Source organism: Mus caroli, chromosome 11, assembly GCF_900094665.2.
Source record: "Mus caroli chromosome 11, CAROLI_EIJ_v1.1, whole genome shotgun sequence".
In the NCBI taxonomy this organism is placed as follows: Eukaryota; Metazoa; Chordata; class Mammalia; order Rodentia; family Muridae; genus Mus; species Mus caroli.
This window is the reverse complement of record NC_034580.1, coordinates 71,898,406-71,918,591: the sequence shown is the minus strand read 5'-3', so window position 1 is coordinate 71,918,591 and position 20,186 is coordinate 71,898,406. Positions and strand designations below refer to the sequence as shown.

The 20,186-nt window shown below is 45.3% G+C and overlaps 1 protein-coding gene and 2 pseudogenes across 1 annotated transcript in view; 1 reads left to right on the top strand and 2 right to left on the bottom strand.

The window, feature by feature from the left end:
- The first annotated feature begins 429 nt into the window (after window positions 1–429).
- On the top strand, window positions 430–944 carry LOC110306020 (annotated as a pseudogene).
- Window positions 945–4,530: 3,586 nt separating this feature from the next.
- Window positions 4,531–20,186, bottom strand: part of Blmh (bleomycin hydrolase) — a 41,962-nt gene continuing 26,306 nt past the window's right edge. The window contains exons 11-12 of the mRNA XM_021175793.2: window positions 19,872–19,941; window positions 4,531–5,422 (exon numbers count right to left, since the gene is read on the bottom strand). Coding sequence (XP_021031452.1) covers window positions 5,271–5,422; window positions 19,872–19,941 — 222 coding nt within the window. The 3' untranslated portion in view covers window positions 4,531–5,270. The remainder of the gene's footprint in view (window positions 5,423–19,871; window positions 19,942–20,186) is intronic.
- On the bottom strand, window positions 17,602–17,751 carry LOC115032703 (annotated as a pseudogene).

The following is a 20,186-nucleotide window of genomic DNA, read 5'->3' as shown; positions in this document are numbered from 1 at the left end:
ACTCACTTTGTAGACCAGGCTGGCCTTGAACTCAGAAATCTGCCTGCCTCTGCCTCCCGAGTGCTGGGATTAAAGGCGTGCGCCACCATGCCCGGCTCCATGGTAATTTTTGAGAGTGTTACTCAGCTGTTTCTGCTGGACTGGCTGGCCAATAAGCCCTCAGAAAAGCAGCCTGTCTCCTGTCGAACAACTTGCTAAACAGTCACAGAGGACCTCAACCATGAATTCCTGATCCTGCTGCCTCTACCTTCTACCAAGATTTCAGGGGTAAAGGTATCAGCTACCACAGCCATTCAGGTATCCATATATGTGTGTATGTATGTATGTGTGTATGTGTACACACACACACCTGGTGAGTCTTACTCATAAAACATTTGTTAATGTTCTTCCTTTTAAAATGAACTTAAGCCCTATGCTTCCGGCCGCCAGCTTGGAAAAAGAGTTATGGCTAAACATCATTCAGATTTGATTTTCTGCCGCAAGCAGGCTGGTGTGGCTATGGGAAGACTGTGAAAAATGTGACGGCAAGTGTGTGATCTGTGATTCCTACGTGCGTCCCTGCACCCTGGTCCACATATGTGATGAGTGTAACTATGGATCTTACCAGGGCCGGTGTGTGATCTGTGGCGGCCCCGGAGTCTCCGATGCCTACTACTGTAAAGAGTGCACCATTCAGGAGAAGGATAGAGATGGTTGCCCAAAGATTGTCAATTTGGGGAGCTCTAAGACAGACCTGTTCTATGAACGCAAAAAATACGGCTTCAAGAAGAGGTGATGGGTGGGTGGCTCCTTCCTCACCCATCAAACTGCTGCAGCTGCCAGAATAGAAGCCTACTACCGCCAGCCTAAAGGGAACGGAGCTGAGTGTCACCAGAGCAGCCTGCTAGTGCTAGTGTCCTGGCCCCTGCCACTAGCAAGTGCCCATGGAGCATCTGGCAGACCGGAGGAGCCCATGGAGCATCTGGCAGACCGGAGGAGCCCATGGAGCATCTGGCAGACCGGAGGAGACGCTGCTCGCTTAGTCCCGAGTTCCTTTTTGTTTTGAGTTGGAAAAGCAAGGCTCTGTTCTCCACACTGATCCTTTCAACTCAAAAGCCTCAAAACAAGTTGGTGTGTGCCCTTGGTGATGAAACTGTCCCAGCAGAAGTGTGGTCTTGCAGCAGCTATGATGGGGTTGTGCTGTGACCCTCACTGTGGCCAGGTGTGCCCTGAACAGTAATGTGACCTGACAATTTGCAGGTGGCGCTGGGCTCATTTTATTTTCCTTGAAAACTGGAAGTTTCAGTTACTCTAATAAAGTTGGCTACCTTCCCCATTAAAAAATAATAAATAAATAAATAAATAAACAAACAAACAAACAAATAAAATGAACTTAAAATGAACTCTTGGCTTTGAGGATCCATTTAGCCTCTGCAGGTATTTCTTCCTCTAGGCTTAATCCCTCTGATCCCTTTTGATATGTATTTGTATAATTATCTAATTATAATTCAGGTTAAATTTCCTAGGTAACCTCTTCTTGGACCCAGGACACAATTAGACTTGTTCAATTTTGGTTTCTCACCTAAGTGCTGTGTGGTTGGAGTGGGGCTACATAACAACCGTGTGACATTTGAGATTTACTATACTAGAAAATGGTTAAAGTTTAAGAAAGTCCTGCATGTGCTCAGATGACCCCAGGAGGGATGCAGACACACCGAATACTGTATCTTTATACTTGTCAACTTTCTGCTGTTTCATCTCTTGGTTAAACTCCTATTATGATGTGATTGCTTGTTTTTTCACAGTTTTCAGTTTTTTATGTATTTTGAGACGTGAATTAGGAGCACAGTAACTTAAGGTCTTCTTCGTATTTTTCTGGAAATTTGAGTAAAGCCGTGCAGAGAGCCCATCTCTATTGACATTTTTGCTTCAGCATCTTTCCAGGCTGCATGCACTGTTACCCAACTCCAGGGAGGCAGTCAAACTGCAGCTTGTATGAGTAATACACTCTGGAGTTTATCCTAAACGGCCTCATTTTACAGCTTGTAGCTTCACTGACTTATAACGGTTAGTATACTACCTGATAAAGAGCTTTTGAGAAAGGGCCCCCTATACCCCAGGCTAGACTGGAACTGGCTATGTAGCTGAGGATACCCTTGAAGTCTGGATCCTCCTGCCTCCACCTCCCAAGTGCTTCAATTACAAGTGTGCATCTCTATGTCTGGCAATGCATTTTTTTTTAAGATTTATTTATTATATGTAAGTACACTGTAGCTGTCTTCAGACAGCACCAGAAGAGGGCATCAGATCTCATTATGGATGGTTGTGAGCCACCATGTGGTTGCCGGGATTTGAACTCAGGACCTTCAGAAGAGCAGTCGGTGCTCTTAACCGCTGAGCCATCTCTCCAGCCCGGCAATGCATTTTTATATTGAAGGTTGCCCACTTCTCTTATATGCAACACACAGCTCACATTCTTTCAAAAAATGCAGTTAAATATCCCCATTTTTTGTTTGTTTGGGTTTTTTGTTTGTTTGTTTTGTTTTTTTTCGGGACAGGGTTTCTCTGTATAGCCTTGGCTGTCCTGGAACTCACTTTGTAGACCAGGCTGGCCTCGAGCTCAGAAATCCGCCTGCCTCTGCCTCTCGAGTGCTGGGATTAAAGGCATGCGCCACCATGCCAGGCTAAATATCCCTTAAAGGACTGGTTTAATCCATTTACATAAGCTATAACTTACCAGTCAGATGAACTTTTCTTTCTGTTGTTTTGAAACAGGTCTCACTGGGTAGCTCTGGCTGCCCTGGAAACTGATTTATAGACCAGTCTCTGGATTCAGAGAGATCCTCCTGCCTCCACCTCCCAGGTGCTCAGACTGAAGTCACAAGCCACCACCATACTGGGTAACGTACTTTATCTTATTTTGGTATTTGATTTGCATTGTTTACGTAGGACTGCTGTATGATGTCGTGTGATATGTAAACAGACACGCACACACCATTCTGACCTCCCGTTGGTCCTCTCCTTCCACCTTGAGTCCTGGGGACCGAGCTCAGGCATTAGACTCGCCCAGCAGGCACCTTTCTCAGCTGTGCCGTCTCCTATCCTCTGGATGGTCTTGGGTTTTCTTACTGTTTATCCTTGTCTGGGAACTCTCCTACATTCACTTCCTACCAGTCCAGAACATTTCAGCATAGATGTTAATACATCACTGTCTAACGTTAGCACACCTTCCACCCTAATGGTAAGACTTAATACCTCAATTCCAATGCCCCTCCCCCCAGTCTAGCTACTTTTAGGGTTCTCTGTTTGTGTGTGTGTGTGTGGGGGGGGTTATTTGTTGTTTTGAGACAGTGTTTTCCTATGTCGCTGGCCTGAAACCTCTGGGTTTTCTTCTGAGCTTGGCTTGGCCAGTCATGCTTTGTGTATTCACACAGTCTTTGTTCTGTGTCTGTTTATTCATTCTAAACCTTCCATATTAGATCACTTCCTTCTTTTGGGAAAAACTCAATTTTTATTTTTATTTTTTCTAAAAATGCCCTTTATCTTCTTGAAAGGCAGTTTTATTGAGTATGGGATTCTAGCTTTTCTTTTTTCTTTTTTTTTTTTTTTTTTTTTTGGTTTTTCGAGACAAGAGTTTCTCGGTGTAGCCCTGGCTGTCCTGGAACTCACTTTGTAGACCAGGCTGGCCTTGAACTCAGAAATCCGCCTGCCTCTGCCTCCCGAGTGCTGGGATTAAAGGCGTGCGCCACCACACCCGGGTTCCTCGCCATCTCTTTTGTTTTGTTTGAGACAGGCTCTTGCTCTCAGTCTGGGCTGGGCTGGAACTTAACTATGTATCCTAGGCCAACCTTGAACTCTTGACTATCCTTCGGACTCAGCCACTCCACTCCACCTCTCATAGCACCCCAACTCTTTTTGCTAAATGTAGTTACAAATGAGAAGTTAGCTATTGGTTCCCTTGGCTTCAGTTTGAAGGTGACCTGTATTTTCAGGTCTGTGGTTCCACGTGTGTAGAGATGGATTATCACCCTGGTATAGGATGACTTAAATACTGTGAACACACTAGTTAGGCTTGAGTCTTTATCTAATTTGACCTTGGGAAGTGTCACGACAAACAACATCCCCTGCAAGGTCTGAGAAGAATTCTGGGGAGCCAGGAACACCTGGGCACAAACCCTGCTGTAAATGCTAACTAGGAGCTCTGCTCAGTGTTCAACAAAACAGCGATGCCGTCCGTCCAACCATGCGACTTAGCCCCTTCTACGGCAAGACCACCAGAGTCCCCATCTTAGAGACACGGGGTCTGGGTGAGACAGTGCTGGATGGCAGGGACAGGGCTCAGAGTTGGGACATGAAGGCTTCTGCAGGAGCCCTTTGGAAGGTGGGGGTGGGCAGGCTCAGGACACAATCATGGCCTGCAGAGCAGCTGAGGAGAACCCGAGCTCTGCTCCTTTTCTTCACTTTGAAGAGTCTCAGCTGCTTGACTGCTCCCATTTGTAGCCCAATAACTCCTTCTTAGAGAACGTATACAGACCAGACACGCCAGCTTGCTCTCAGTTAGCAAAGGGTTTTATTCCAAAGCTTCTCAGCACCATCAGTTATCAGAAAGAACGAGCATCGCTGCCTCTCCCCGCCCAACCCCAACGCACACAGACATTAAAGCACTCAGTGGGTGCCCCTCGCGATTACAGCTGAGCCCCTGACAAGGTTTTCTCGAACCCCGTTTAACCTGGCCCAAGTGAGCCCCACAGCTCAGACCAGGAAGAGAAGGAGTCATCTCAGACCGATCAACCTCCCCTTCTCAAGTCACAGGAAGCTGAATTCAGCGACTGCCAGGTAGGAAGGACAGTGACCTGTGAGGCAGCATGCAGCGTTGAGAGTTCAAATCCTAGCTAACCCTCCCCTAATCTACTCTAGGAACAAGGAGCCCAGGACTGTTTGTTCTCCGTACACCTCAGCTGCTCATCTTACTCTGTCTTACTACAAACACAAAGACAGTGACAGTGGACAATGACATCCAATTAAAATGCTATGAGATCCTGAGCCGTCAGAGATGAGGAGAGCAACAGGATGCCCCAATCCTTCCCCTTTATTTTTTCCTTTATGAATATTTTGTTTCAGCATAAAGCATTTTTCTCAAAGAGGTTCCTGGAGGAGACTGGAAACCCAAGAGTCTGACTGTATCCTGTGGGAACAGCCACCCATGTAACTTTGGTTTCAGTCCCTGGGTCTGTCCTTGGCAGCTCCATCCGATCCCATGGGAGGAGGAGAGCTGGAGGCAGTCCACTCACTCATTCAGCCAAAGCCCCCATGGGGTCCCATGCCGGCAAGACAATGGGCTCCTGCTCTAACACAGCCAGCACCTCTTCCGGGACGTGCTTCTTGTCCACCACCACCTCGTAGACGTACTCAGAGAACCACTCATCGGTCATGCACAGGTAGCCTGGAAAGGAGAGAAGAAACACTCCTGAGTTCAGAGGGTAGGCAGAAAGGAGAACTTCCTACTAGTGTAAAAAGGTCTTCTACAAAAATACCAACTTTCCAGCACTGCCCACTGAGCTCATTTGAGTTCCAGTTTACTAGCAATCTGTGAAGCAGACAGGATAGACACTGCTGTGTTTTCACCAACTATGAAAAGGGGTTCAGAGTAACTGACGTGCCTGGCTCCAGAGAGGCCCCGTGCTGGCCCACACGCAGCTGCCTCTGTGATGCTGGGTGCTGACTTGTACACCAGCAGGTCAGTGCTGAGCGTCTGGCTCACAGTCACCCGGGAGGACTGGTCTCTAGGGCAGTACGGCAAGCACAGCAGCCCCGTCCTCATCACCTACACTCCTAGTTTCACTGGCTGCTCCCAATCTCACACTCTGAGAGCAACCAGCTAAGCTGCTAAGGGCATGTCACTATGGCCAGCAGTCAGACACTCATTTGCAGGTGACACTGGGTGATCACACAGTCCTTGCTTTTCTGAACGGGAATGTGTAATGCCAGAACATTGAGACAGCAAGTGGCGCACAGTCCCCAGATTAGCAACCTGGCTCTTATTGGAGAGATGGACCTGAGTCTCAGGCTCTGTAAGGTCCACACCAGTTCTTCAGGACCACACTTTCAACAAGCTCACGGGGCAAATACTCAGCTTAAACCACTGCAGTATAAAGGAAAAAAGTGCAAACAAGAGACTAACAGAGTGTGTGTTAAAACAAGGCATGGTTACCGAGCTAGGGAAGGAGTGCAGAGCACAAGCATTTGCAAGCACACACCTGACCAGGAGCACTGCACGCACATCGGAGGACTTGCAGGGAAGAGCACCCACTACCCACAGGATGCAGCTGGTACACACTAATTTAGACACCTCAGCCACCCTCCTCTATTTATGTAAACCTAGTGGTATTCACTCCTACACAGGACCAAGAGTAAGGGAGAAGAGACATAGATGTTTCTCCCAAGAAGGTACTCTAAAGCTAGGAGTGGTAGTACACTCTTCTGACAGCAGCATTTGGGAGGGGAAGGCAAGAGGATCAAGACTTCAAGCCCATCTTTGTTACAAAGGGAGTTCAACTCCAGCCTGGGCTATATGAGACCCCTGACTCAAAAATAACAAAGCAAATCAAACAATACACAGACAGAGACACAAAGACAAATGCACAAATGCATGCACATGCACCCCTCCTAAAAAACTAAACTAAAATAAAAAGACACCCCCCCCCCAGCAAAGGGTTCTCTAGTTAAGCAGTTTCCAAACTTCTTTGGCTGTAAAACCTGTTTATATCTGGAAGATAATTAAAGGAAGCTACAAGGACTGCCCTGTGGTGCAGAGCCCTTGTTGTTCTTGCAAAGGACCTAGGTTTTATTCTGAGCACCAGCATGATAACACAACCATCCATAGCTCTGGCTGCAAGGGATCCAATGCGTTCTTCTGACCCCCAAGGGCACCAGGTACACACTCAGTACACATCCATGCCTACAGGAAAACCCCCATACACACATAATTAAATAATTAAATCTAAAAAATAATTAAAGACCCTAAATTCACTTGTGTGGGTTATATCTATATATTGATTACTATTTGTTATATTAAAAATTAACTTTTAAACACTTCTATGGGCTGGGGAGAAGGCTCAGTAGATAAAGTGCTTGCTGTGCCCAAGGATTCGAGTTCAGATCCCTAGCACCCACATAAAAAGCTGAGCATGATGGCAGGCTCCTAACACTGTGACCTTGGGGGTACAGGGTCTTGCTGGCCAGCCACAGTGAGAAAATTTAAGGATGGAGATGATACCAGTGGACATAGCTCGATCACATGTGCACACCAGTAAGACCACACTCATGAGAAAACGCTCTAAGGAAGTCAGTGCTGAGCACTTGTCCACTGTGCAATGGACTCTGGGTTCCAGTTCCCAGCATCATAGGCATGTGCACACACAGTGCTCTCAGGGGTGCTGAACCAAGGCTTGTCAAGGGATGCTCAACCTGGTGAGTACCCTCTTGACTCAAGGCTGCTTCTTCCAATGGCAGGTAAGGAAGAGCACAGAGCAGTTCCTGGCTTGTGCTGCTTCTTATCTGTCCTGACTCCACCCCGTGGGCCTCCAGCTCTGCTATGCCACCTGTATCAGTGCTAGTCAACCTCACTCCTGCTACATCTTAAGTATCACTCCCCAGAAACTCAGCATTTCCCTTGTCAAAGAGAGATATACTGGTTAATGCCTGGATTCCGAGCATGTGAGAGGCTGAGGCAGGAGAATTGCTGCAAGTTTGAGGACAGCCCAGGCTACAATGTTAGACCATCTCAAAAGCTCCCCTACACCATTTGAGACATCAGTTATCCTCCCCTCAGTATAGTGCAGGCTGAGCATGATGACCTAGCCAGCTCTGGGCGGTTGGCAGGGCAGGTAAAGGATAGAGGCAGACTCTGTAATAAAGTTCCGTGTCCTTCTAACAATACTATCACCACACAATCAAATGAGTCTTCAAAGACAGCCCAGAGAAAACGCACACAAAGTACATCTGCACTATCTTGTTCCAAAAGGAGATCACATTAAGTCCTCACAAATTAAATCTCCTATCAACTGCAGCCCACCCTTCCCATGTCCCTGCCAAGAGGACCTGCCTTGATTAGCCTCTTTCTGCAGGATATGAGTTCTTCAGGGCCCACAACACCCTCAGTGTGAAAGCTGCCAAGTAATTGCACCCTGGGCAGATAACAGGCGTGCTGGCTTCAACTGTTGACACTGCATGTCTCAGAGTTTCCCAGAGATTAGGATCAGTAAGGCTGAAGCCAGAAGTGCTGAGAAGAGTCTGAAGCCCAAGGGTGCTATGGGGTGCAGCAGACTGCGGGTGTGGGGCTCTGAACTGAAGGCTCATCCACAAGCCCGAGAAAGAATGGCAAATTGGAATCCCAAAGGTAACCTTCAGGAAGACAGACAATGTATAAAGAAGTCAATTTCTGAAATACAATTTCATTTAAGCCATTAGTTCTTATTTACATTCTTTGAGCAAATAAACAAGCTATCCTAAAGCAGCTGGCAGTGCTTTTGAGTTTTGTATGGGAAAGGAAAGAAGCCATTGTGAAGGGCAGGCGAGTCTGGGACACGGCTGCAGACCCAATGCTGAGACTCACGCAGACAGAAGAGCCCAGTTTATGGATGCAAGTGCTTATCTGAGCTCTCTGACACTCTGCCAATGGTCTGAGATTTAAACCTTGCAGACTATATTAAAACAACAAAATATTACCACTTATTTTTTAGCATACATATTTTTGTTTTTTCGAGACAGGGTTTCTCTATATAGCCCTGGCTATTCTGGAACTCACTTTGTAGACCAGGCTGGCCTCAAACTCAGAAGTCCACCTGCCTCTGCCTCCCGAGTGCTGGGATTGAAGGTGTGCGCCACCACGCCCGGCCTTTTTTTTTTTTTAGCATCCATATTTTTAATTATAGGCATGTGTAGGGATATGTACACACAACTGTAGATCCATGGAGTCAGAAGACAAGGTTGGATCTCCTCTTTCTGGGATTACAGGTGGGTTATGAGCTGTCTGAGCTGTCTGCAAGCTGCTGAGAATGGAACTTAGGTCCTCTGGAAAGGAGATATGTGCTTTTAACATAAGCCATCTCTCCAACCTCAATTTTTATCATTTATGAATTAGAAATACTTTCTAGTTTTTATCATCTTTGTTCTAAGAACGTAACTGACAATTTGTAGTTGATTTTTTTTCTATTAAAAAAAAAAAAACAAGTCTGGTAAAACACAGTGATTAAGCTAGGTGTGGTGGTGCACAGCTGTGATCCCAGCTCAGAGAGGGTCAGAGAGGAGGATCACGCATTCGAGGCTGGCCTCTGCTATGTAATGAAACTCTATATAAACAAATAGTGAGACAAGTTACTGTTCTGCTCTGGGGAGTGTGTCCGATGCAATGACCTAAGGAAGCCAACTTGTCACCCAAGGCCCTAACTCAGAGGTACAGCAAGGCTCCCAGGGGGAAAAAACAAACAAACAAACCTAAAACCTGTCTGTCTGTGTTCCAAACTGCCTAAGACAGAGTAAGTGACACCTTACAGAACATGTCAGTCACTAAGACGACAGTGCAAAGAACACCTGGCAAGTTTCTAAAATTTTTTAGAGTAGAGCAGACATACATGGTACATCCCTGTAACTTGTATATTACACGTGGCTTCCATACACATTACATGCACTGTACACACACACTCCCACACACAACAGTAACTAAATGGCAGATCACACTGTGGCTGGAGAGATGCCTCAGCAGTTAAGAGCCCTTGCTGCTCTTCCAGGGCCTGAGTTCAGTTCTCAGAACCCATGTTGGGTGGCTCATAACCATCAGTGACCAGCCCCAGGGGACCTCATACCCTCTTCTGCCCTCCAAAGGCACATGTTCCATGTGCACATACACATAAAGAGACACATATATACAAAGTTCTTAAATCCTTAACAAAAAAGGCAATAAGCTACCCGAGCTCTGTCTTCTCTTATCCTCTGTGGACACCTGTGTGCAGTATGTGTGTCAGTTGTGAATGCACACAGAGGCCAGAAGCTGACATCAAATGACTTCTTCAGTTCCTCTTCAACTTTTATGTTGAGGATGGGTCTGTCACTTGTCTCAGCGCTCACCAACTTGGTTAGTCTACAGCCAGCTTGCTCTGGGGAACCCCTTTTTCTGCCTGCCAGGCACTAGCTACAATCCAAACGTCAGTCAGCCTGCCTGTGTGTAAGCACTTTACTACTACTCTACTGTGCTGTTTCCCCAGCAACCTCTGCTCAGTTTTAGTTGGAATGTTTGCCTTTTTCACAGTAATCAATAACAGCATGTTATATATTTATTTTGGCTGCAAACTTTCTTCCTATCATGCATTTTGCCTTCTAATTTACATTTTTATAGCCTATTAAAATTCCTTCATTTTCAGAAAGTTATATTCATCAATATTTCAGTTTTTAAAAGTTAAAGTTTTTAAAATATATCATAATGAAAAAAATAAATACAAGGGAAAAAATTAGGGCAAGGGCTTAAGAAAATACAAGGAATAGTCTTTAAAAAAGAAAAACAAAAAACCTCATCAGTTCATGAAGACTTTGGCAGTCTAATTCCTAACCATGAACAGAGACAATTTAAATATACATATAATCCGGAGCAGACAATCTGTCAATCACTTTTTAGATAACTCAGTGTGTAAGGCCACATTAATACAGTAATACTTACATTAATACAGTATACTACACATGTGCAAAATAACAGACCCTCATGGAACAGAATTTGGCAATGTGCAGAAAAGATAAACAGGCATTTGCCCTCTTCACACAGTCATTTCTAGCACTTTACCCTACGGGTAAATACATAAAAGGTAGGTATGTGTAGTTTGACCAGAAACCTACTCAGTCCTTGCAATAGGCCAGGAACTGTTTTACACACTGTACACGGAATAACCTATTGCAATATTGTCTGAAATAGGAAATATTGTTAATTCGTTAGTTAGTTAGTTAGTCAGTCTATTAAAGTTCCATTAGTTAGGGAACTGGTTAAATAAACCACGGATATCCAGATGACAGAAGATGACAAACTGGAAATGCTTCCAAGGCATGTTGCTTGGGAAGTGAGACAGGCGCAAGCACAGTATACGGTGTGCTGCCATTGGCTGAAGAAAAGAAGGCAACAGATTTACATGCCTTTTGATATACTGACTTTAGAACAATGTAATTTTATTATCTATTAGAAGATTATACTTTGAAACACACATACAGCTGGGTGTAATGGTGTACTACTCAGCACTCAGGAGGCAGACGCAGGAGGATCTCTGTGAGTTCAAGGCCAGCCTAATCTATATAGTGAGTTATAGGAGTGAGGGCAACATAGTGAAACCACACTTCAACACTAACAACAACAGAGATGCCATGTGTTCTAAGCATCTTTATGAGACAGGATGATTCAAATGGGTTAATGTTTTAAGAAGAAAAAGGCAGCCGAGGTAACCAAATAACCACTTGTACTTCTGACTGTCACTTGGACAGTGACCTTAGAAGCCGCTTCCCCCTGCAGACCAGACACAGATGTCTGGCTGGGCTGAGGACACATTCATGGCCATGAACCTTTAGCAGATAACAGATGAGATACTCACTGAGCCGGATATTACTGGTGGCCTCTCTCAGACACAAAGGCTACAGATGGCACAGTGCCCCTGCTAAAGGCATGGGAAAATGGGGCATGGAGAAACAGCACACACAGTAGGGAAGAAGGGCTGTTTGGATATCTCTAAAAGCATTTACATGACATTGATCTGGGTGTGCAAACATGCCATGGGGTAGCAGTCAGAGGACAATTGGTGGGAGAGGGTTCTCTCCTTCCACCACGTGGGTCCCAGAAATCAATCTCACAGGGTAAGGTTTGGCAGCAAGGCCTTTGTTCAATGAGCTTTTCACGGGCCCCACTTTTTAAAACGACAACAAAATTCAATAAGCAAAAGGATACCCATCGCAAGGATACCCACCCCAAGAGGCCCAGACGATAGGTGCTCACCTCGGACTCCAGACTCCTTTCCTGGACCATGACTGAAAGCCACAGAAGCCTGAGGCTACACGGAACTGGCCAGGACAGGATCTTTTCTACCCAAGGGTCTGATTTTCACATGTAACTTTTCTCTGCCCCCCAAACCATCACTCTTGCTACTTGTTCTAGGGCAAGTTCCCTGGATGGTAGGCCATATTACTGCTTAGTCACACACCTCTGACCTGTCCATCCGAGGTACTATCTCCCTAGCTAGCCTGGCAAGAAGCCCTCAAGCTGTCTCCTCCAGGAGAACTCCTAAGGAGGACCCACCGTTCACTCTTCTTATTCACCATCCTGAAACCCTGTACTTACTCCTGTTTTACACACACACACATACACACACACACACACACACACACACACACACATCAAGACTTACAGCTTCACCTATCTCACCTCCAATATCCCCAACCCAACTGTGTCAGACCAGAAGACACTGAATATTGAAATGCTGGTTTGACACACAGGACACACTCCTGCAGTTCCTGAAACCGCCTGTGAATCTAAGCCCAACGCTTCTTTCTTCCCTTTGCTCTGTCTGCTTTGCCATTATATTACTGTGGTCCCCACAGTCTCCCAGCCACCAACACCCCTGGCTGTTGAGGTAGTCTTTTCAGCCTTCCCTTCTCAGTAACCTCAGCTCCTGCCCTCCTCATCTCCCTGCTGAGGGGCCACCCAGACCTTCCTCTGTCCTCCATCACCTGCCTTCTTGGAGAAGTCACCTTCTTAGTTTTTCGGTCTATTTCCCCGTATCTTACAGTCTGAGGAGCACACCACGAATGCCACTCTGTCTCATCACAGCCCTCTTTAACTCCTGTTCCCATGTCCCAGGAGATTAAGTATAAATTCCTCTGAGGGTCGGGGACATTTGTTCCATCATGGCTGTGCACGGGTCTCTGCATCCCACTGATAAATGTGAGTTGAAGCCACTGCTAATGGCTTTTCCTCAGCACTGGATTTACCCATCTTAGTTTCTCACGAAACTAAGCTTGCACTGTGGGGCATCTATCTAGTGACTGTGACATAGCAGCAGTCATGCTGAGATCTGTGTTCTCAAAGCTCTGAAGCTAGAAGCATGGGCAAGTTAGTCTTCTCTGAATGAGAAAGTGAGAGAGCCTCCTGCATCCATCAGTCTAAAGCATAAATGACAGCCAAGGGTGTGGTGCACTTCCTCTGTATTTCGACAATTACAGGCCACTCAGACAGGTTGGATGCCATGACAATCCCATTCACAGCCTGAATGGTGTGACACCTGGAGATGCCCAGACAGCCTGTTTCCAGATTAACCTCCATCCTTAAAATGCAGATGGAGGCAGAAACACTCCTTAGGGCAGAGTAGATTCTTTTTCAGGAAAAAGCACAAATACACATATTACACTGTGTTAACTACAAGAGGAATTCTCTTAGAAGCTGATGCCTAGTTTGAAGCCTTGAATCTGTAGCATGTCTCCGTCTCCACAATGGTAGCTGTCTCGGGTCCTGAATGTCAGTAAGGAAGCACCATTGAGCCAGACAGCCCATGCATCTTCTACTCACATGGACTAGCTTTGTAGCCCAAGGCATGCAGGCATCTAGTTAATAAAGACAAGCAATGAGAAGTCATTGCCCAGAACTCAACTCCCCAGGCGTGACCAGTGGCAGCTAAATCAACCAAGCCTGGAGCAACAAGAAACACTCTCCAGTGAGGTAACAACCTTGTATCTTCACCAAGCCAGGAAGTCAGCGACTTTGCTTCCAGCTGGTGACACTACTCTTATTACAGCCAGTTTATTATTTGAGTTTCTAGCTCTCCATAAGTGAACCTCAAACACATTAGTAAACACTGGTTGTCCTCTGTTAAGTCGTATATGACTAAGAAATCTATGAGACCTGAATTCCAACCCTGCTGCAATCCCACACAACCTGTACACATCAAAACTCAATAACCTTCACCTGCCTCACACAGCACAGGTGCACGCACACTCGTCCTACCAGGACGCCATGCAGTGAAATGAACACACACACAGTAACAAACCGAATCTTAAAAGGTGAGCTCTATCTTGGGTACCTGTGGCAGAAATATGGAGTGTCATCCACTGTGCGTCTGAGTAACTGCCTATATACGGTCTGAACAAAGCTTTGCACGTCACTTCATTGGACGGCTACAGAGGAACCCTACAGCCCTTAGGGAGGAGCAAGCGTCTGTGCTGCTGAGAGAGCAGAGAACACAAGCCTCCCCTGCCCTTCGAGGAACTGTGACCGAGAACTGTTAGTCTGTTTTAAGACAGCACAGCTGGTTACACAATATTTAAAATCATAGGGACGCAGCAACATTCGTGCTAAACTTTAAATATGCAGTTTTAAAAATGATGTGCTGTCTGGCTACTGAGACACTTATTGGTCATTATATTGGACATTATAAAGCCCATCATATAAGCTGGTAAGTAAGTTTCTGGTTAATACCTAACATGCTGAAGTTTCTCTAACTGAAAACACCATAAGGTTCCTTTTTAGGAGCAAGTCTGGACATTTTACTAAAATGAAATCAAGAACAAGCAGATTTATTTGAAAGATTAAAAAAATACAGGTTACAGCTGGGCATTGGTGGTGCACGCTTTTAATCCCAGCACTCGGGAGGCAGAGGCAGGAGGATTTCTGAGTTCGAGGCCAGCCTGGTCTACAAAGTGAGTTCCAGGACAGCCAGGGCTACACAGAGAAACCCTGTCTCGAAAAAACAAAAAACAAACAAACAAAACAGGTTACAATGATTTCAAAGGCTCATGTGTCTGAAAGATGCAAAGCACCAGGAGTGTGCAAAACTCATCTTGGCTCAAAATGAAAAGTGAGACAATTTTTAAAAGATAAAGATTTGTGCCCTGTGAGGAGAATTAGGACTGGCAGCAGCACTGCCTCTGAAGAGCTGCATTACTCGTGTACTCTTGGCCTCAGGAGGCTGAGACAGGAGGATCTCTGAGATCCTCCTTGGCTACAATGCAGGACGCTGCCCTCCACACACATGCTCGCATGCACACACAGGCAGAGGGGGAGTGAGAAAGCAGACTGAATAAGCACTAAGAGCTATGTCATAACAGGTCCACACTCCAGATCTCTGCTTGGAGAGATAGCCAGCATCTAATAGTACTGAAGTCTCGAGACTGACAGGCCAATTATGAACAAAACTTTAAGACTGATCTTGGGAGAGACCATCCAACAACCTGGTAACACATGCACACACTAATATCCTTATGCTTATCTGTAATATACTAGAAATTGCCTGTGCCAACAAGTTAAACATTTAAAGAGGAAAATGGACAGCTTGGGAACAAGGGCTGGCTCTGTCAGGTCTGTCACTTGTCAGACTCATGTGTTTCATGTTTTATGTTTAACGCTGGTCACAGGCTTCCCAAGGTACCTCAACTTGTTCAGACTACAGGAGCCTCTTCTAACACCAATGTGTTTCCAGATCCTCTATAAAGTTATAGATTTATGTCCCTCAGCCACTGTTTCTGGTCACCAAAGAACATTGTCTTTGTTACTTTTCTATTGCTATGGTAAGATAGCATGACTAATAAAACTTATAGAAGAGTTTACTTGGGTCTTACAGTTTCAGGTTAGAGTCCATGACCATCATGGAGGGAGCATGGCAGCAGGCAGGCAGGCAAGGGGCTAAAGCCATACTAAGAGCTACATTTTGACAACAACCACAGGGCAAAAAAGGAGAACAGGGAGAGAGGGGTAGGGGGAGGGTGGGAATCGGGAAGGGGAAAAGAGAGGGAGAGGGAGAAGGAGAGGGGGAAGAGGAGGGGGAGAGAGAACACACTAACTAGGAAGGTGTGGACTTTTGAAAACCCAAAACCTATCCCCACTGACAAACCTATACCAACTAGGCCACGCCTCCTAATCCTTCCCAAACAGTTCCACCAACTGGAAACCAGGCATTCAAACATATGGCCTATGAGGACATTCTCACTCAAACTGCCACAATCATGAACGGTCCTGTGTTTTCTATGAATGGGCCAAATGCTTCCAAAACAGAAATTCAGAGAAAGCAGTTTGGCAGTCAGGAAAACCAGCTCTGTTGTCAGGCAGGGTTGTGATTTTGGCTCCATCATAGATCCTCAAGGGTCTGTATGTCACTCTGGTGTAAGCTATGCTCTCTCAGGTGAATTTCTGGTTTCCTTTAATATTTTTGGGGGAGGAGAGGCTGACACCAGGTCTTCTGATGCCCAGAATAACTTTGAACTTCTAACCCTTCTACCTCTACCTCCTAAGGCTGCAAGTACAAGCTACCACCGCCAGTGTTCCTTAACTTTCTAAATAGCTTACAGAATGACTTACCAGATCACCTTTTTAAACTAAAAGGTAAGGTGGTAAATCCCACAGTCTCTTTCCTCATCTCACTATGAGATCCACATGGGGTTAATATTTCTAGCAGGGGAGGAGCCAGTTGCTCGAGACACTGCTCAACAGCATCCCGTTCCAGAACAGCAGACTGAACACTCATGGCCAGCAGGAAGCGGCAGCAAGGTAAGATGCAAATCTTCCCTCTGTCTCTTTTGGTCAGAAGGAGCCTCTGCCCATCTGTGGACAAGGTTATGTAATCTACCTGGTAGTCTCTGGGCAGGAAATTCCAAGAACATGACCAGTGGAGACCAAAGCCAAAAGCTGGCCCTGGGTACAGCAGGGGCAGCCTGCCTAGGGACCTTTGCTGTTTACCTCCAGCTGTATTATCAAAGCTGCGTGGCAGAAACATGGATCTCAACAGACAGAAATCCCAAAGAGAATAGTAACAAACTGTTAACAATGTTATCTTCAGCAATAAGACCCTAGGGTCCTGCTTCCCACAAACACAAGCCCTGCCAGCCAATGTCCACCCAGATGACAGACCGGGGGACCTTGCTGGAGTAAGCACACACGGTCAGCAGAATAACACACTAGGTGATCTCTAAAGGACAAGTGTGTCAATAAAACCAGGTCATGTTTTCCTTCCTTCCTGTTAAGTCAGAAAGGACTTTACCAAGAGACACACGAGAGGAATTTATTTTGGCTTTGAATGAACTATTTCTTGCCCATTCCCAGTTCAATCTCTATCTTTTTGGCTCTACAATCTCAGGCATTTTAACTATTTGAAAACAACAACCAAAAAAAGTATCCAGCCTTCAGTAATCAGAGCAGAGACCAGAGAGTGAGCATGAAGACCCTGGCTCCGTCAACACAGCAGAGGCTGAGAGACTCAGAAGACATGCACTTCATAGGGCAAAAGGGTTCATGTGATGGCAAACTAGCAAAGAGGCCACAATACTCCAGCACACGTATTTAGCCTCAGAGTAGTAAATGTTCCACACGACACACAGAACACTCTCCTAGCTTCATGAGTGGTCATCCTTTCTTATATCTAAAATCTAGTGACATCACCTAATGAAAATGCCAAAAAAGCAAGCTGTAACTTTAGTCTTTTTCCTGGACATAGTTCCACTTGCAGAAATGGCTCACCTGAAGGAAGAGAAAAATTACTTGAACCCAGTATTTTAGGTTTGCTAAAAGGAATCCAATCCTTTTTACGTGAGTATCCTCTTTAAAAAACCATCAAAATGGGAGAAGCATGAACACAGACCCCACTGCTGCAGATTACACAGGTGAGTTCTGCATTTGGGAAATTGCAGGGGCCAACACATTGGGTGCAGTGGATGAGCCTCGCTCTGGGAAACCACCATTGTGACTCTCCCCTGCCAGGTAGCTGATAAGTGTTCATTTCCTAACTGATTTACAGACTTAACTGGATCACCTTCACTTTTTACTAGCATTGTTAAGGCTTCTAATGCCCAGATGCCAATTGTGTTTGCATTAAAATGAGATTTACCTAATAAGAAAATAATTTTTAAAGTACTGCATTATAATTTATAAATCACAGAATCATGGGGCTGGAGAGATGGCTCAGCAGTTTAGAGCAATGACTGCTCTTCCAAAGATACTAATTCAGTTCCCAGAAAACACATGGTGGCTCACAACCATCTGTAATGGAAGCCAATGCCATCTTCTGGTGTGTCTGAAGACAGCAACAGTGTACTCACATACATAAAATAAATAAATCGTTAAAAAAAATACAGACTCACAGAAGAGGAACATGTGATCACCAAACACTAACAGGGCTGTATTTGTTCATACAAACATGGAACTGTTCCACTTAACTGCAGTCCCCAGGGATGCTTAGCCAAAACCCACCAGTGATCATTTTCACGAGGAGGAAGAGGCTTGAAGGGCAGTTTACCAGTCTCCAGGTGCTGGCCCTCACATACAGGGCTGTGCTGCTCAGCTACATACTCAAGTCCTGTGAAGCTCAGTGGTTAGACTCAGACTGAGTCCGGAGAAGTGAGGGAAGCGCCATCACTTCCAAGTTCCTTTACTGTCTGGCCTTGGACATCAGAATTCTGAAGAACACAGGGGAAAATCACCGTTCTAACAGATGGGACCCAGCAAGCAGGGCTGTGATCTCACCCTGCCTCCTTCTAAGCTGTCTGATGCCTGTTGGATGAGATGTGTGCTTTTTCCGTTCTAAGTGCCCATCTTGCATCTATGTTTCCACACCCATTCCTTTCATTCTTGTGACTTGTCTAGCGTGCTGTTCCGCTAGTGTTTCTCAGCTAGAATCCACTGACCCAAAGAAAGGAAGACAGAGCCGGAAAGCTAGCCACAAAACACCGCCAGCACAGGACATGCTGCTCCTATCACACAAGTAACTGTAGCTACTGCTTTTGTTTAACGCAGAGGTAACACGGTTGTGCCACTAGGCCTGGTTTCCCCTCTTTCTCCTTCCTTCACCCCCCTGCTGCTGTCCGTACTGAGGACAGACGAGGCAGGGCAGAGAAGCACTCTTACCACGGAGCTAGATTCCCACCCCATTTTCAGCTCGAAGCTCTAAAATTTAAAGCACAAAAACCACCTTTAAAAGCCTTTTATAAATCGGGCGTGGTGGTGCATGCCTTTAATCCTAGCACTTGGAAGGCAGAGGCAGGTGAATTTCTGAGTTCGAGGCCAGCCTGGTCTACAAAGTGAGTTCCAGGACAGCCAGGGCTATACAGAGAAACCCTGACTCAAAAAACAAAACAAAAAAAAACCAAAAAACAAAAAAAAGCCTTTTATATAATCAACAAGACAATCTGTTTTCCAAGAACATTTAAAACTATTAATTAGCCATCAGAGATCTTACTTTTCTTTTATTTATACATATTTAAAATTTTTCTACAACTTGTATATAGATATGTTATTCAGCTTTGCCACTGTAACTTATTCTGATTTCAACCAGGGTTTGGATTTGCAGCATAAAAAGGTTTCTTTTTTTTCAATTTTTTATTAGATATTTTCTTCATTTACGCTTTAAATGCTATCCCGAAAGTCCCCTATACCCTCTCAGCATGAAAAGTTTTAAATGGTAACTTTAGACTTCATAGTAAGAAAATCCTAAGAGATCCTTACAGAAAGTTTCTTTTTGCCAATTCCATTCTCCCTTTGGAAGGCTTCTTCCTAATGTGCTGGCGGTGTGACAAAAAATGTACAAAATGCCAAATATCAAGAACACTGCAATGGACTCACCACCTTCATTCAGCCAAGAGGGTCTGTTACAGTCCTGGACAGTCAGCATGGTTTGGAACAAATAACAGCATACATTGGTCTCAGTTAGCCTGGGAGTTCAGGCACATGTAGGCCATAGGAACCTTGGGGTCTACAACCTGCTATTTTCCTGTAGGACAGGAGAATCAGAGGGACTGAGTACCAACAAATCCCCTTCACTGGCACAGCTTTTTACCCCAAGAGGCAGAGTGGAGCAGAGTCCAGGTACACTGAGTTGGCAGTTGGCACTTACCTTTGTGGCCGTGGTCTTCACCCCATGAATTCTCTACTCTCCATTTCACAAAAGAACCTTCCTGATTATCCTGCCAGAAAGCAGACGACAGTGAACAGTCTGGAACAAGATTCTCCCAGCTGAGGTGTCACGTCAGTCTAACTCATCTCAGGCTGCTCACAATACCGTAGGTGAGCAGAGCCAGACATTTTCTATTACCAGAAGACACTCCAATATTACTGCAATTTTAATCTCTTGAGGGTAAAAATATAATGAAACAAAAAACACTACCTCCCTTTTTTTTTTTTTTTTTTTTTTTTTTTTTTTGCTATCTCT